This window comes from Lynx canadensis, chromosome B1 (assembly GCF_007474595.2).
Source record: "Lynx canadensis isolate LIC74 chromosome B1, mLynCan4.pri.v2, whole genome shotgun sequence".
Classification (NCBI taxonomy): Eukaryota; Metazoa; Chordata; class Mammalia; order Carnivora; family Felidae; genus Lynx; species Lynx canadensis.
In genome coordinates, this window is record NC_044306.2 from 137,599,932 (window position 1) to 137,617,190 (window position 17,259).

The 17,259-nt window shown below is 38.0% G+C and overlaps 1 protein-coding gene across 4 annotated transcripts; it reads left to right on the forward strand.

The window, feature by feature from the left end:
- Positions 1-1,491: 1,491 nt before the first annotated feature.
- Positions 1,492-17,050, forward strand: ABRAXAS1 (abraxas 1, BRCA1 A complex subunit). 4 transcript variants are annotated; one of them, XR_004343539.1, is made up of 9 exons: positions 1,492-1,657; positions 3,849-3,939; positions 7,900-7,936; positions 9,004-9,070; positions 10,606-11,380; positions 12,152-12,271; positions 13,220-13,304; positions 15,937-16,051; positions 16,439-16,835. XR_004343539.1 is itself a non-coding variant. In XM_030313534.1 (9 exons), exons 1-9 carry the CDS (start codon positions 1,571-1,573, stop codon positions 16,870-16,872), a joined length of 1,230 nt encoding a protein of 409 aa, XP_030169394.1. In that variant the 5' UTR covers positions 1,509-1,570; the 3' UTR covers positions 16,873-17,050. The 4 variants fall into 4 exon arrangements, 3 of the variants coding, with proteins under 3 accessions (XP_030169394.1, XP_030169397.1, XP_030169395.1); XM_030313534.1 differs by having other exon boundaries at positions 1,509-1,657; positions 10,606-10,799; positions 16,439-17,050; XM_030313535.1 differs by lacking the exon at positions 3,849-3,939 and having other exon boundaries at positions 1,574-1,657; positions 10,606-10,799; positions 16,439-17,050.
- The last annotated feature ends 209 nt before the right edge of the window (positions 17,051-17,259 follow it).

Below are 17,259 nucleotides of genomic sequence, written 5' to 3' on the forward strand. Positions count from 1 at the left end.
TAAAAGACAGAGAGCGTGAGCAGGTGAGGGGCAGAGAGAGAGAGGGAGACACAGAATCAGAAGCAGGCTCCAGGCTCTGAGCTATATCAGCGCAGAGCCTCACGCGGGACTCGAATTCACAAACCATGAGATCATGACCCAAGCCAAAGTAGGATGCTTAAACGACTGAGCTCCCAGGCACCCCTTGATAGCGTTCTTTGATGGACAAATGTTTTTAATTTGTGAAATGCAATTTCTATATTTTTTCCTTTAGTGTCTGTGCCTTTGGTATCATCCACAGCATCATTGCTGAATCCGACATCATGAAGCTTTCCCCCTATGTTTCCTTCTAAGAGTTTCATAGTTTCAGGTGTTACTGTGACATCTTTGATCCGTTTTGAGCTAATTATTGTCTGTGGTATAGGGAAAGGGCCTAACAATTCTTTTGCATCTGTTTAAAAGACTGTCCTTTCCCTAATGAACAGTCTTGGCAAACTTATTGAAAATTACTCGACTTTATATTGAGGGTTTATTTCTGATCTCTTGGAATAGTGTTGCATTTTATTTTTTAATCCTTTAGATTACCATTCACAAAACAGAAATTATGTGACAAATCTTTTCGTATTAACTGATTTTGCTAAACTGAAGGCAAGAAACTTAATTTCAGGTAATAAACATATAATTCTACACATCTGTCTTCAACGTGTTACTCAGCCAAACACAGCCGCCACACAACAAAACCCAAAAATATGCAACCTTAATTCAGTAGTCTGATATTTTGCTGACTTAATAATTTAAGAAACATAGCTTTACATATTGTGTGTGGAATATTGTCAAGCCCTGGTCTTCCCACTCCCCTTACCATTTATATCAAATGACTCAACACAACACGGTTATACATATCATTAAACAATATTTATAATCAGCATATTCTTTAACCTGATTCTTTAGTTTTCTAAAAGATAGCAAATCCTCAAAGAAACCGAAGCCGCCACCCCACCACACAGACACACACACACACACACACACACACACACACACACGCACGATGTAACATCACTGGAGAGTTCTAGAAGAGACTATGAAAAGGGTGCCAGTATGCTAGAGGTCTCAATGGGTAAATGGCAGTATCACGCACTTTGAAATCCATACCCAGGGTATTTCCATTGTGCTATTACAGCGACATAAGCACTGTTTCTATTCTGTCAGCATTGTTCGTTTTTTATAGTTTGCATATACGCCACAGGGCCCTTGGCAGCAGCTGGCCACCCAAACGCACTTCGTGGTGGCGAACAACCAGCCGCCTTTACTGCGAAGTCGTCAGCGGAAGCCACGATGCGGCCGGGACCGCGCCCCAGGTGAAAAACCTACAGCGCCCCGGCCCCGCCCTCCACAGCCGCCTGGCCGCGCCCTCCTCCACCCGGAGCTCCCTCGCCTCCCCGGGCCCGCCCCCTCGGCGGAGCGCGCAGGGTCCAGTGCGCCGGCGCAGGCACCACCTCCTCGCTCGGCCCCGCCTCACCGCCGCGACGCTCAAGGAGCCGGGCCCGGGCCGCTTCTCCCGATCCCCCTTGCGCGTTGAGCCTGCGGAAGCATGGAGGGGGAGAGTACGTCGGCGGTGCTCTCCGGCTTTGTGCTCGGCGCGCTCGCTTTCCAGCACCTCAACACCGACTCGGACACGGTGAGCCCGAGGGGCGAGGCGGGCTCCAGCGTCGCCTCGGGAGAGGCCCCGAGCGCGGGCGCCGTTTGCCGCCGTTACCCCGGCCCCCGCCCATGAGCTTCCCGACGGCGCGGCGCCGCGCTGGTTCTCTGCCCTGGGGCTTTGCCTTGTCCCTCTCCCGGGCGGTCGTAGGTGTGTCTCCCGTCCGGCAAGTCTTCTCCAGGAGTAGCCATTCCTTTTCTAACCAGTGTTTATTTCTTCGCCCGGACCCGAGTGTCCCACACACTCGCGTTTCTTTTCCAGCAGTCCCCCTTTTTTTCCGATTAAACTTAGTTGTGAAAGGATGGAGAGTTCACAGAGCGTTCTCGCACTACGGTAGGAAGGTGTTGCGGGTTGACTTTCCGTTCCCCCTAACTACCGATAGTGGTTTTCAGAGGCCGCTGAATTTTTTCGTGCAGAGCAGCTGCTGTGCGCGTTTGTTGAAATTGTAGGCTAGTGAAGGAATAGAAGATGCATCCATCCAGTGGCTGTTCTGGGGCAAAGCTTAGTGGATGGGAAAGCCTAATTTGGAGTATGTGATACCTGATTTTTGTTTGCATTGGTGTCAAGTTTATGAAATTGTAAGGCCTCAGCTAGTTCCTTTTTGATGCTTTCAGTTACAATAGAAACATTTAAATTTATCCTCAAATTTAGATATTATTATTTCATACTTCTGCCAGGTTCAAAAATCTCTGGATGAAGTAGTGAGGTAGTTTTTTAAATACAGTACACGTTTTGAAAAACTTATGAAATCAGAAAAAGACTATAAAACTTTGAGCCCAAGAAATAACTGGCTTAGATTTAAGAGCTTAGTATGCTACTACAGTTTAGAGAATACCGTACTGAACACAGCCTACTGATTTCTGCTAAATATTGTGTATTTCATTTCATGTTGTTTCCAAATTTGTTTTTTGGCACAATCCTAATAAGGTTGGAGTTGATACCTTTCATGTATACAGTTTTAAAGGGGGGGGGGTGTTCTTTCTTTATTTTGAGAGAGAGAGCACAAGCAGGGGAGGGGGAGAGAGAAAGACCAAATCCCAAGCAGGCTGGGTGCCATCAGCTCTGGAACTCAGGAACAGTGAGATTGAGTTGGACACTTAACTGTGCCACCCAGGCACCCCTACAATTTTAAATAACTTTGTAGATTAATACCTAGCTAAGAGCAAATATATGACAATTTATAATGTGTGTGGCTGTGGAAATTATTTTGGAAAGTCTTTGTGTGAATATAAACAAAATGGGTCCTTAAGTCTCTGTAGTTTAAAGGATTAGCCCTTGGGAAATAGCATTGTGTTAGAGAGGCCATTACTCTTACATCTTTTTCCTAACATCTTTAAAAGGTGATTTTCTGGATAGCTGTTCTTGCATTGACACTGCTTCCTTTCCCAGGGTTTGTCTAAAAAACTGGACTATAGAGTTCTGGATTGTTCCCCCTAGATTCCAGTAAAGATTCACATTATTGAAACTTTTTTTTTGTCATTTTTTTTTTTTTAATGGAATGGGAGGGGGCATTCTTACCTAATTATAAAGAAGGTAAAATCTTTCTCCATCAAGCATATTGGGTCTTTAAATGTGCCAAATGAAAATATCGAATTCTCTGAAATTCAAAGACATCACTGCTGTTGTGGCAAAATGCCTGCATTTTAAAAACAATTAGGGCTCCTAGTTCCCCTTTTAGAAATCAGACTTTGATACTGAATTCCAAATCTTTAATATTTTTGTATAACTTTTAGTCTAAAACCACTGATCATTGTGTCATTTCATAGCTCAGAAGCACCCACTGGCTCCCAGAAGCATGTGCCATTAATCCAGAGTCCTTGGCTAGTTATTTGGGATGTTTCATTATTGGCGCTATTCCCATCTATCCATAATTTCATTACTCAGAAAGGGGAGCCTTCTGTTCCAAGACAAACTACCCTGCTCTTCCTTCTTCAGACATTATGTACTCATTTCTGGCTTTAAGCCTTTTATCTTCTAGGTGTGCTAAAATCACAGCAGTATTTACAGTCTCTTCTATTCATTTTTATTGAACTGTTCATATTTCCCAACTAAACTGAAAGTGTACCTGGTCCCTCACCAGGGACCCTCACCTGATCTTGGGATATATTGGTTAAGTGATTGAGTAGTAATTCTATCATGGTATTCCATAGATTGCTTTTTACCTTTATAGGAAGGTTTTCTTCTTGGGGAAGTGAAAGGTGAAGCCAAGAATAGTATTACTGATTCCCAAATGGATGATGTTGAAGTTATTTATACAATTGGTGAGTCACTCAATTTCTTTTTTTTCCTTAAACTTTGTTTATACATTTTTAAAAAATTTTATTTTTACATTTATTTATTTTTGAGAGACAGAGACAGAGCACAAGTGGGGAAGGGGCAGAGAGAGAATAAGACACAGAATCCAAAGCAGTCTCCAGGCTCTGAGCTCTCAGCACAGAGCCCGATGTGTGGCTCAAACTCAACCCCTGAGATCATGACCTGAGCTGAAGTCGGACACTTAACTGACTGAGCCACCCAGGCGCCCCTTAACTTTCTTTATATATTTTGAGAGAGTGAGAGCGCAGGGGAGGGGCAGAAAGAGAGAATCCCAAGCAGGCTCCACACTGTCAGCATGGAGCCCAATGTGGGGCTCAGTCTCACAAACCGCAAGAGTATGCCCTGAGCAGAAACCAAGAATCAGATGCTCAACCGAGTGAGCCACCTAGGCGCCCCTGTGATCACTTATTTCTGTGTCTACTATAGTTGATGGTTTATACTAAATGGGATCAGCATAAATTAGTTTGTAAATTGTTTTAAAAAATAGATAAAACCTTTTAATGCAGATTTTAAAAGATGCATTGTTTTCATTTCTCAATTAAAATCATGGCTCTGGCCTAAAGCAAGAGTGTGGAACATAAGATGCGGTAAGATTACTGTGGGGAAACGCGGCTGAACTAGCTCCTGCATGTATTTAAGTGGTAGGAAGGTGGCCTAACAAAAGGAGAAGGAACCAGTCAGCAAGACCAATAAAAAAGATAAAGCAGTTTGGACACAAACACTAAGTGCTACAGAAAAATTGGAAGATGAGAACTGAAAAACTCAGTTTTTTCGACTCCGTTTTAGATCATTGTAAGTAACTTCTGGAGTGTGGTGTGGAAAAGGCAAGACTGTGAAGGGTTTGATGAGTGGGTGGTGAAACACCTGCAGCAGATGGCAGCTGTTCTTTCAGGGAAGAAAGGGAAAAGGGAGCTTTAAAATATATGGGGGGTGGGGGGGAGGCTCTGATTACCCAACAGAGTTTTATCTAAGCATATTTCTAAAAACAAAATTGGTAGTATGCTGTATAAAAAATGTGGCATCATGACATCATATTGTGTCATGACCACTTCCGTATGTTAAACAATCCTCTAAATATCATTTTTTATAACTGCAGTGTATTCTGTTAGCTTTCTTACTCTTAATGGCTCTATGTGATTTCAGCAGTCCTTTAAATTATAATCAGTAGTTTCCAGTTTTTCATTATCATAAATTATATTCTGTGACCATCCTTGTACATAAATATTTTCCTACATTTATTATGGATAGATTCTTGGGGGTGGTATTATAGTGTCAAAGGGTATGAACATTTTTAAGGTTCTTGATCTGTATTAGCAAATTGCTTTCCAGAAATACTGTACCAGTTTATATTCCTACTGTATGTCATTTTTTGTTTGCCACTTTAAAAGGTTAAAAATGGAAGTATATATGTGGATTTATATATGTATATAAATGTAGTATATATGTGTAAAGTAAATATATTAAGTAAATTTAAATTCACGCTCAATAGAGTCTTCTCTGGTCACCACTGTTTTATGAGTATTTTTTTGCTCATTAATAATACACATGTATATAAATGTGTATTTTTATTTACACGAAAGGGATTATACTATAAATGGGTAAATATCTTCAAGATAAATATCTCCATTGATACTGTTGTTAGTGTAGAATAGTATCAATATGTATAGTTTGCCATTCTTTCTAATGGCTTTATATTCCCACTGTATCTACTTACCAGTTAAGAATTCCCACTGTATCTACTTAAACCAGTTACAAATGACTTTGTTTTTTTGTTAATACAAAACAATACAATAACACTTTGTAGTGCATATGTCTCTATGACTTCGAGTCTGTTGGAAAGTCAAATTCCTAGAGGCAGACCATTGCCTTGGGAAAAGTCATGTTCTTAAGACTCTTTCATAATATGTAAAAGTGCCTGGGTCCCCATACTGGTGCCACCACTAGGTATTTTCCAATCTTTTCATCTTTGCCAATTCAATAAATCAAAAGAAATTATATTAATTTGTATTTCTTAGCTTTTGTTTGTTGGAAAGGACAGCACTGTTGCATACTTTGACTATATTTCTACTCTACTGTTTTGCTTTTTCTTAATTGATTTGTAATACCAAATTACAACTTAGGGAAATTGGCCGTTTGTTTTGTGTTACAGGTGTTGATACAGTTTGTAGCTTTACTTTGTTAATGTGGTTTTTTTCCTTGTCAGACAGAAGCTTTAAAAACAAGCCTTTGGGGCATTCCCCCCCTCCCCCACATTGTAACTGGCATACCACCAAAAGTAAGCAAAAGTATTTTGAGGAGTTTAAGCAACCACTTACTGAGCAACTCCATCGTGCTGGAACAATGCTAAGCATTGAGGTATTAGGCAAATGCTATAGGAACACATAAGTATTTGCTCAAATTATTTTAAAATGTTGGATTATTAGATGATAACAAGTAAAATCCAGGATCTACAAATTACTACATTGCTTTGGTTAGTGAGATTTTCATCATTTTTGTATTTTCCCATATCTACACCAGAGTATGTTTGACCAATTATCAGTTACAAAGACTGTTTCTGTTCGGTTGTTGTTGTTTCTCAAACAGGGATTTGTCTGAGGGTAACATACATTTTCTAGAAGAAAAATGTCTCAAGAGGATGATCACTTTTCCTTTTTTAAATAGACCGAATGACTTTTATTAATATACACATAAAGTTATTGAAATGGTGATTTCATGTAGTTTTCTCTTTAAAGATGGCACTTGCAGGTACAAAGATGCAGAGATGTCTACAGCCTTCAGATGTTTACTTGAAGAGATTCAACAGCAGTTTGATAGTGGGTTTCCTCACCTTGCTGAAGATTCACAAATTCTCTGTAATCACACTGATGTCTTTGATTTAAGTAACTAAAAAAAATTCTAGTAATCTGGCTAGGATGTGCCCAGCTAAGAGATACGCAAAGAGGACATGTCACAGGAACTATCTGAAATAAGTGATTGCTATTACAGTAATCCAGTAAATGCTGTCTGGTAAAATTTGATTTTTGACACAAGTTACAATTAAAAGTGGGAAGCCCAGAAGGACTTGTATTCTCTTTTTCTGTAGTTGTTTTTAAAGTATTCTCTGCATCCAGTGTGGGGCTCGAATTCACAGTCCTGAGATCAAGAGTCGCATGCTCTACCAACTGAGCCAGCCAGGTGCCCCTGGACTTGTGTGCACTGGATAAGTTTCTTTGTTATCAGATGTGGATGTTTCACTCATACTGCTCCTTGAATAATTTTGAGAGATCTGGAAGTTTGGAATAATAGAGGGGACACCATATTCATCTGGATTATTTCTTACGAGACTTATAATAATGTCTTATGCAATAGAATTTAATCTGTTTTGCACAGCATCTGTAGCTACCAGAATTCAGATGTATTTTGATACATTTCTACTGGAAAGAGAATAAAAGTTACTTCCTAAAGGATACTAGCTTTTTTTTTTTTTTTTTTTTTGTAGTTAACATTGACAGATCCTTTATGAAGCAGCTGCTTGGAATAACAAAAGATAATCCCCTTAACAGCTGTTGTTGTCAATTGGGTAGAATTAGAGCATGACCTTTTTAGAACCCAATGAAAATATAGCAACTTTAAATTTATCTCTTGTGTTGCCATTATTAAACCTATTGAGAGGGAGTGTAGTGTTTTAGCTAAGACCGAGGCACGGGCTTTGAATTTTCCCCCCCCCCCCCCCCCGCTCTCTCTACCTGTTACCACATCTTTAAAATGGAAGGAACGATTGGTCTCATAGCTTTGTGGTGAGGATTAAATGAGATCATGGTAAAGTACTTCCTCCCTCAGTATATGCTGTTCATATATGAGGTGCTTGGTGTATGCTATTCAAATGATAACTTACATAATCATAGCAAAAAATTCCTTTTTTCCAGACATCCAGAAATATATTCCATGCTATCAGCTCTTTAGGTAAGTAGCAAGAGGAAGTAAATGATCTATTGTGAAAATTATTCTGTGTGAATGAAGTAAATTTTAAAACTAACAAGATATCTTGTCAGTTATACATGGTGGTACTGATAAAAATGAAAAGACTTTTTAAAGAAAATTCACTTGTTCATTTCAGCCCTATCTAATAGTTCTTTCTCTGTATTTATATGCTTGCTTTCGCTGGTCGCCACTGCCTCTCCCAGGTACCAGTTTACCTAGAGGGTTTTTCTCACACCCAGTCACCTCATTGCATATTCTAAACTCAGTGACACATTCTCATATATCAACAGCAGCCCTTTTTTCTACTCTTTCATTCCAGTTTATTTGATCATTTGTGTCCTCACTTACCATATTCTAATGTAATCTTTTGCCTGGTTAGGTTCTTTATCCAGCCTGCTTCCTATTGCCTTTCTATGGTGAAAACTTGTGTTTTTAGTCCTACAGATAGTAATAGCACTGTAGCCCTAATAGGCTATGATATTTCTTAAAACTTTTCATTCAGGTATAACATACATGTAGAAAAATACACACATAAGTTAAATTTTCATAAAGCAAACAACTACAACATGGTGTAGTTTTATGATTTATATCAATTGTACTTGAAAAATCAACATTACTATCTTACAGTCACACTGTATGTACACATAGCTAAGGTTGTATAAGAACTGCAGTGGAGCGTATGGTAAAGGTGAGAAAGATCTGTGGTAGGGGATGATAGAAATAAAGGCTTTTGTGTGGTCTTAAACTGCTCTGCCAGAAAAAGCTAGAGCTTGTATAGTGTTCTACGTCCAACGGACATACAGAAATATTTGTTGAATGAAGGATCCCTGGATTCTCCACTCCTTTGCCTTTTTCATTGCTTATGGATCTCCTATTTCTACCACTTTAAGTCTGTTAATTTGAGAACTTTATTCTTATTTTTAGAACTTCATATGACCAGCAAGTAGGTATATGGATTTTGGGTGGGTAAGGAGTAACTAAAGTTAAAAATGCTAATAAAATCCATATTTGTAGCCTCTTTGAAATGCCTTTAATTTTGGCTTTTACAGCTTTTATAATTCTTCTGGTGAATTAAATGAGCAAGCACTGAAGAAAATATTATCAAGTGTCAAAAAGGTATTCCCTGACTTTTTGGGGTTTTTTTGGTATTATATCCTAAAACTGTGTAATACTTTAACAGAAGTTTTTGGCAACATTTGTCTTCACAGTGTTCTATAAAGCAAGTGAAGAAAGAAAGGCTTTTTCCTTCCAGAAGTTCAAAGGGATTGCTCTGAGAGCAAAACCAGTCATTAAAAATATGAATCTTGTTCTCATCTTTGGCTATTCTTTTTTTTTTTTTTAATTAAAAAAAATTGTTTTAACTTTTATTTATTTTTGAGAGAAACAGAGCATGAGCGGGGGAGGGGCAGAGAAAGAGGGAGACACAGCATCCAAAGCAGGCTCCAGGCTCTGAGCTGTCAGCGCAGAGCCCCTGCAGGGCTTGAACCCACAAACCATTGAGCTCATGACCCGAGCTGAAGTGGGATGCTTAACCGCCTGAGCCACCCAGGCACCCCACTTTCTTGACTATTCTAATTAGCATTGATCTCTTCCTCTTCCACATTCCTACCATACCCCTTCCCATACCATTTATTCCAGGACTTAACTCATTACTGTTCTTTTACATAGCTGCAGTTAAAGCGCTTTGCTATATAGCACCTAACCTTTACTAGTATACTTGGTGTTTAGGTAAGACTTGCTGAATGATCAAAACAGGTTTTTCCCCCCAGATACAAAATTGGCGGCGGGGGGGCGGGGGGGGGTACTTCTTAAAACTTTTTGGTCTCTGAGTTGAGAATAAAAGTAGATTCAGTAAGTTTCTTTTAAAAAACTTCCTTTGTTGAAAATGCTTTGGGCTTGCCCCCTGATTATATTTGGGTATTTAAAAATGTACTTATAAAATTTTTTTAGTTTTAAAAAGAAGAAAACTTTTAATTTCCTTAGTTTAAATGTGCAAATACAAAACTTAGTTGCTGACACTGTCATACACAGACCTTTAAGCAAAGTAGTTGCTCTTTGTTATAATTACTAAACTATAATTACTAAATGAGATTTTATTTTTCCAGTTTTTAAAAAAAAAGTTTAGTAATACTAACAAATTTGTTCAGCAAATGTTACAGTTTGTAAAACCATTTCATATGATCTTACTCAACTTTGAAACCCACTTTCTAAAGGTGGTATCATTCCCATATAAATTTCAGTTAAAAGCTATTGGGTTCAATTTATTTAGCAAACCAAATATCCATATAGGAAGTAAATTTGTTTTCACTGACATTTTCTTCATTTAAATTTTGACTGAAGACTAAGATTTTAAAATAGCAAATGATACCAAGAAACTAAAAGAAGTTAGGAATTTTTTTTCTCTATATGAGTAAAATAGTAGCTCCATAACTGAATGGAAAATAATTTGACTACACAAGTCAGTTTACGTGCTTTATAAATGTAAAGTATATACTTAAGTATGTACTTTGTTTATATATGCCAAAATCTTGCTAAATTTAAGAGTGCTATTTTAAAGGTTGTCAATTTTATTGCTTGATTATGACAGTAAGACACATAATAATTGTAACCACTAAGGTCTACACCTGATATTTTTCTGTATTTTCCCTCAGGCTGTGGTTGGTTGGTACAAATTCCGACGTCATTCAGACCAGATCATGACATTTAGAGAGAGACTGCTTCATAAAAACTTACAGAAGCATCTTTCAAGCCGGGAACTGGTTTTTCTGCTGTTAACACCAAGTATAATAACAGAAAGCTGCTCTACTCATCGGCTGGAGCATGCCTTATATAAACCTCAGAAGGGGTAATGTTGGCCAGTCATTGGCTGTTTTCAGTTAATAGAAAACTATACTCAGTGTTTTCATTGTACTTTTTGCAGCCTAACAAATATTTCAAATACTGTTGCATTTGTTACAATAACCCTCTGAAGTTAGTGTACCATATTTTCTTATAGATGGGGAAGATGAAGGTTGCATAAGGAAATTAGAAGCCCAGTATGGAATGATGACTTGTGTTTTTGCCACAGAGGATTTGTTATAAGGTGGAAAAAATATGTGTACTTTGGATATGGTTCCTAAAGGACGTAATATAGAACTAATCCTAGGTACTTGAGCAGCTTTTCTATAACCTCTGCAAAGAAAGAAACAAGGTTGTTCTTGGTGGTCCACCAAAATGAGTTAACAGAGACTCCCAACAGGTTATGTAAACAACATTCTCATGGGATATGAGGATTAAGTGAAAAGAGTACCAACTAAGATTAATTTTATTATTTTTTTTAAGTGAGCTTGACACCCACCCCCAGTGCATGGATTTGAACTCACCACCCTGAGATCAAGACCTGAGCTGAGATCAAGAGTCAGAGACTTAACCAACTGAGCCACTCAGGTGCCCCTAAGATTAATTTCTTTTAATGTTTACTTATTTTGGGGGGAGAGAGAGAGAGAGTATAGGAGGGGCAGAGAGAGAGAGGAACAGAGGATCTGAAGCAGGCTTTGCACTGACAGCAGAGAGCCTGATGTAAGGCTCAAACTCACGAACCGTGAGATTATGAGCTGAGCTGAAGTTGGATGTTTAACGAACTGAGCCACCCTGGTGCCAAGATTAATTTTATTATTCATGGAAGACAGGATGAATCTCAACAATACTGCCTATTTTTACATGTTAAAATAGACATTACAGTCTTCTTTTAGGGGCGCCTGGGTGGCTCTGTCGACTGAGTGTCTAACTCTTGGTTTTGGCTCAGGTCATGATCCCGGGGTTGTTGGATTGATCCCTATGTCGGGCTACATGCTAAGCATAGAGCCTGCTTGGGATTCTCTCTCTCTCTCTTTCTCTCTCTCTCTCTCTGTCTCTGTCTCTCTCTCTCTGCTCCTCTCCCCAGTTCGTGCTCTCTAAAATAAAAAATTTTTTTAGAAAGGTATTGTTTTCACAAAATTACCTTGCACGATGCACATTTCATCACTTTTAAATACCATTTGCTTCAAGTCAATAAATTTTATCTCAGGTAAGTAGTATGGAATGGGGTTTTTATTTTTTTATCTTGTAGGGGAAAGGTATTCTATATATAATATGTATAAGTATATATAGGTATATAATAAGGAGAGGTTAATATTTTACTTTATTCTAACTTTATATTTTAAAATTTTATTATTTCAGACTTTTTCACAGGATACCATTAGTGGTGGCCAATCTGGGCATGTCTGAACAACTGGGTTATAAAACTGTATCAGGTTCCTGCGAGTCCACTGGTTTTAGCCGAGCAATAAAAACACACAGGTGAGATTCTTCAGCTGCTTTCCCACTAAATTTCTATTCATTTTTTGAAATTAATTTTTATTACACAACAAAATAAGAAAGGAAAAGTAATAACCACATATTTCAAATAAACTAGACTATTTTTTACTGTTTCCGTATTTCTTTCTAGCACTTGGCCATTTATAATACACAGAAAAGAGAAGGGTTGTTGTATATCCTGTGTATGTCAACATATATATTCTAAGAGTAAGTAGCTGGCCTGAAAATAATTTTCTAAGGCAGCAATTTAGATCATAAAGGCATAAAATTAGATTGGATATTAAGTAACAACAAAAATACGAGGCTTTAGCCAAGACTCACTCATACTATAGGCTACAGCTATATAGCTAGAACTGTTGTGTGTTCGTTAAGGGAATAGTTAATGTCAGAAATAACAACACTGGTACTACAGGGTACTTACTGGAGAATAAGAGACTAGATTTTATTTATTTTTGTGTTCCACAAGAATTAACAGTTTTAAAGAAACTGAATATATTAATTCTGAGATGCACAGTTTTACATTTATCTCTAATTGGGATAATTTACAAACTATGCCTTACCGGGTTTTTTGTTTGTTGTTGTCTTTTTGGTATATAAAATACCGTTGCCTCTTTTAATCAATGATGACTTAAATTCAGTAAAATATTTTAAAAATTGAAAACCTTTCTCCCCCTCTCTCCTTCAGTCTTTATTTTTCTTAACATCTTTTGAGTCTTGGCAGTAGTACGTAAGAGGCTTTGAAGTCTGCTAATGTGAAGATACATGAACTAAGTTTTCTGATTGGTTTTGCTGTGAACAAGTAGGTTGACAAAATGTCCCTGCAAAACCAGTAAAAAGAATCTTCTGTTGCTCCTCAACTACAAATAAGTTGTCGTCATAGTATTAAAATGACTTCTATACATTTGCTTGACAAAATGGTAATTTTTACAGCTCTGAATTTTTTAAAGAAGATGGATCTTTAAAGGAGGTACATAAAATAAATGAAATGTATGCTTCTTTACAAGAGGAATTAAAGGTAAGTTCACATATCAAACACTTTTAAAGACTACTTCTAGAGTTCATATCAAATTGATAACAAATCTTTTAGGGATAACTTGACATTTGATTAGATTCGTATTTTTCTAATGGTTTAGTTTCAGTAACAAAGACCTCAATCTCAGTGGCCTACAAAAACAAAGGTTTAGTCTCACTCACATTATATCTTGGCTGCAGCTCTGCTCCTGTTCTAAATGTCATCTTTATTCTAGGATCCACACTGAAGGAGCATTCCTTATATGGGACATGCTCTCATGACAAAGGGAAAAGAGCAAGAGCTGGTGGAAATTCACAACAGCTTTAAAACTTCTGTTCAGGGGCACCTGAGTAGCTCATTCAGTTAAGCGTTCAACTTTGGCTCAGGTCATGATCTCACCGCTCCTGAGTTCAAATCCCGCATCAGGCTGTGTGCTGACAGCTCAGAGCCTGGAGCCTGCTTTGGATTCTGTCTCCTGTCTGTCTTTCTTTGCCCCTCTCCTGCTCATGCTGTGTGTGTGTGTGTGTGTGTGTGTGTGTGTGTGTGTGTGTATCAAATATAAGTAAACATTAAAAAAAATTTTTTTTAATTAAAAACCAAAAAACACCCTTCTGTTCAGAGCTTACATGACACGTCCACTCACATTTCATGGGCCAGATTATATATCCCTATTTCATGGAAGTAGGCAGGGATATATAATCCTTTTAGAGGATAAAAAGGGAAGCATGTATTTGAGAACAGAATAATCTACCACAGTACTAAATTCTGTTTCATTGTATCGGTTGAGAAGTAGACTTCAGGATGGGATTAGACATGTAAGAGATTAGGCCTGAGAAGGATAAAAGGGAGAGGAACAAGAACAGGCAGGGAGACTTACAATGCTGAGTCTGACACCTGAGAGAGGAGACAGGATGGGAGGACAACTGGGTAGAGAGAGCTTTAGACCACAGGGCTAGAGGGGCACCTGGGTGGCTTAGTCGGTTAAGCGTCTCTCTTCAGCTCAGGTCATGATCTCACGGTTTGTGGGTTCGAGCCCCGCATTGGGCTCTGTGCTGACAGCTCAGAGCCTGGAGCGTGTTTCGGATTCTGTGTCTCCCTCTCACTCTGTCCCTCCCCCAATCACATTCTGTGTTTCTCTCTGTCTCAAAAATAAATATTAAAAAAAAAAAAAAAGACTACAGGGCTAGAGAGATGGCTAAGCAAAATTGTCCTACAGGAATGGATTTGTACTAATATCCACTGTGTTTAGTCATTGGTTAAGAGTGTCTGAGGGGAAGTGTGGCTTCAGTAGCTGACCTGAAAGTTTGGTAGCTGGGGCTGTCAGTCAACTATGCTTCCTCCAGTGGAGATCTGAGTAGTATATTCCATGGCCACCGTACTTCTCAATATAGCACACTAAGGGAGAGCACCTGGTGGCACAGTTGGTTAAGCATCCAACTTCAGCTCAGGTCATGATCTCATGGTTCATGAGTTTGAGTCCCGCATCGGGCTCAGTGCTGATAGTGTGGAGCCTGTTTCAGATCCTCTGTCTCCCTCTTCCTCTGCTACTCCCCCATGTGCTCTCACTCTCTCTCTCAAAATTAAACATTAAAAAAACATATATATATACACACACACACACACACACACACACACACACATGCACACCACACTGAAAGAAATAGGGTTAATACATTTTATAGTACTAATGCACACTGGTGTTTAATGTGAATGATAATACAGGAATTTTAGAAAACAGACATGTCCAGAATCCCAACTTGTAACATAACTATTTTCACTTTACCATATTTTCTGGTTTTTCCCTAATACATATACACATGCTTTTATGTAGTTGATGATGTTGGGGACTGTCATGATTTTTATTTGATGTCACTAAGCATTTTTCATGTTGCTACATAGTCTAGTTCTTTTTAATGGCAGAATATTTCATATAGCAATATATTAGAACTCTTATGTCGTAAGTACTAACTTGGGCTAAAATAGGGGATGTAGAGGTATGTTACAGGAGCTGTAGGCAGAAAGCAGCTGAACTTCGGGAAGGAATTGGAACCAGGAGCCAAAATGCTATCAGAACTTTCTTCCCTTTGTGTCTGCACATTGGTTTCTTTCATAGTACCAGTAAAACATAGTTACTTGCTATTGTCAGTTTCTTTTTCTTTTTTTAAGATTTTATTTTTAAGCAATCTCTACGCCCAGCATGGGGTTCAAACCCACAACCCCAGACAAGAGTCACACACTCTACCAACTGAGCCAGCTAGGCGCCCCTATTGTCAGTTTCTTAATGTTGTGTTTGGAGTAAATATGCATCTCTCAAAATACTACAGTATTTTTTGTTTCAAAGTAAATGACTTAAATATTTTTGTTTTTTATTTCTGTGTATTACCATGCAGATAACAGGTGTGATAAAGCTGTGTGTGTATAAATGGGAAGTTAATACATCTGGAAAGCATCTTATAACCTATAAAGCACCATACAAGTGCTTGTTGCATTCCTTCAGAAAATAGCAAAATAAAAAAATATATATTTATAAAGGCTAATAATAATATAAAATCCACAAAGGGCTTTCTGTTATTTATGAACCTAGGCTGTAGTACACCACTTAGAATTTTATCTACGCCCTTATTTTATTTTGCAGAGTATATGCAAAAAAGTAGAACACAGTGAGCGAGCAGTAGAGAAACTACTAAAGGATGTACACAGATTGAAATGGGAAATTAAAAAAAGAAAACAGGCACAAATTCAAGTAGCACGTAAGTAAAAAGTTCACACATCACTGCCTTCTGTGCTTTTAAAAAAAAATCCTGATTGAACAATGGATGAGCCCACTAAACTAACTGATGAACTTATGTACCTTAGGATTAAAAATAATTGTTTTATTAATACTCTTAAATCCTACTTAACAAAGAACTCAGTATTATTATAGCTATACTATATTGTTGATACTAAAAAATACAACTTAAATTCTCGTTTAGAATATAGTGGCATGTAAATTAGAATTTGGGATTATGCACACTATTTTTCTGAGTTTAGAGGATAGAAATATTCAGTTAAGCTCTTTTTGACTTAACAAATAGATCACTACAAAAGCTTTGTAAAACAAATACCGCATGTTGAATTGTTAATTTTATTTTGTTTAGGGGAGACCGTCGAAAAAGACCCTCAGGAGAACATTTTTCTTTGCGAAGCTTTACGGACCTTTTTTCCAGATTGCGAATTTCTTCATTCATGTGTTATCTCTTTGAAAAATAGGCATATTTCTAAAAGTAGCTGTACTGCCAACCACCATCTTGATGTGATAGACAACCTGACCTTAATGGTAGAATACACCGACATTCCTGAAGCTAGTCCAGCTAGCAGTACACCGCAAATGATTAAACATAAAGCTTTAGATACTGATGATGGATGGCAATTCAAGAAGTCACGGCTGTTAGAGACACAAAACAAACCATCTAAAACAGATACTGATAGTAGTAATCAAGAAAAAGCATATACATTGAGCAGCCCTGAAACAGATGAAGAGATTGAAAGAATGAAGGGTTCTGGTGAATATCCACAGTCTCCTACATTTTGATCTTTTTAGGCCAAAAGGAGAGCTTTGATTGGCTGAAGGGTAAAGCCAGACATTTATATTGTCTTTACTATGTTCAGCAATTTGCAGTAATACATAAGTTCTAGTGCATTTATTTTTTAAGGCACTTTATTTTAAAACCATAATGTTTTTCTTCCCCCCACCTTTTGAAAGATTTTATTTTTAACTAATCTCCTACACCCAGCAAGGAGCTTGAACTCCCAACCCCAAGATCAGGAGTCACACACTCCACTGACCAGGCCAGCCAGGTGCCCCTTTTACAAAACTGTTGAGGGAAAGGCTTAATTTAAGTAGATGGTTCTTTTAAACTTATATAGCATACTTTAGAATTGGAAAAGACAGACTAGCATTAGAACACAATAGAAGAAG

Excerpts from the sequence above, each read along its gene's own strand:
- ABRAXAS1 (XM_030313534.1), top strand. The coding sequence starts at position 1,571 with ATGGAGGGGGAGAGTACGTCGGCGGTGCTCTCCGGCTTTGTGCTCGGC. Across the intron at positions 1,658-3,848 it reads TCAACACCGACTCGGACACG|GAAGGTTTTCTTCTTGGGGA; the intron begins GTGAGCCCGAGG and ends TTACCTTTATAG. Across the intron at positions 9,071-10,605 it reads TATTATCAAGTGTCAAAAAG|GCTGTGGTTGGTTGGTACAA; the intron begins GTATTCCCTGAC and ends ATTTTCCCTCAG.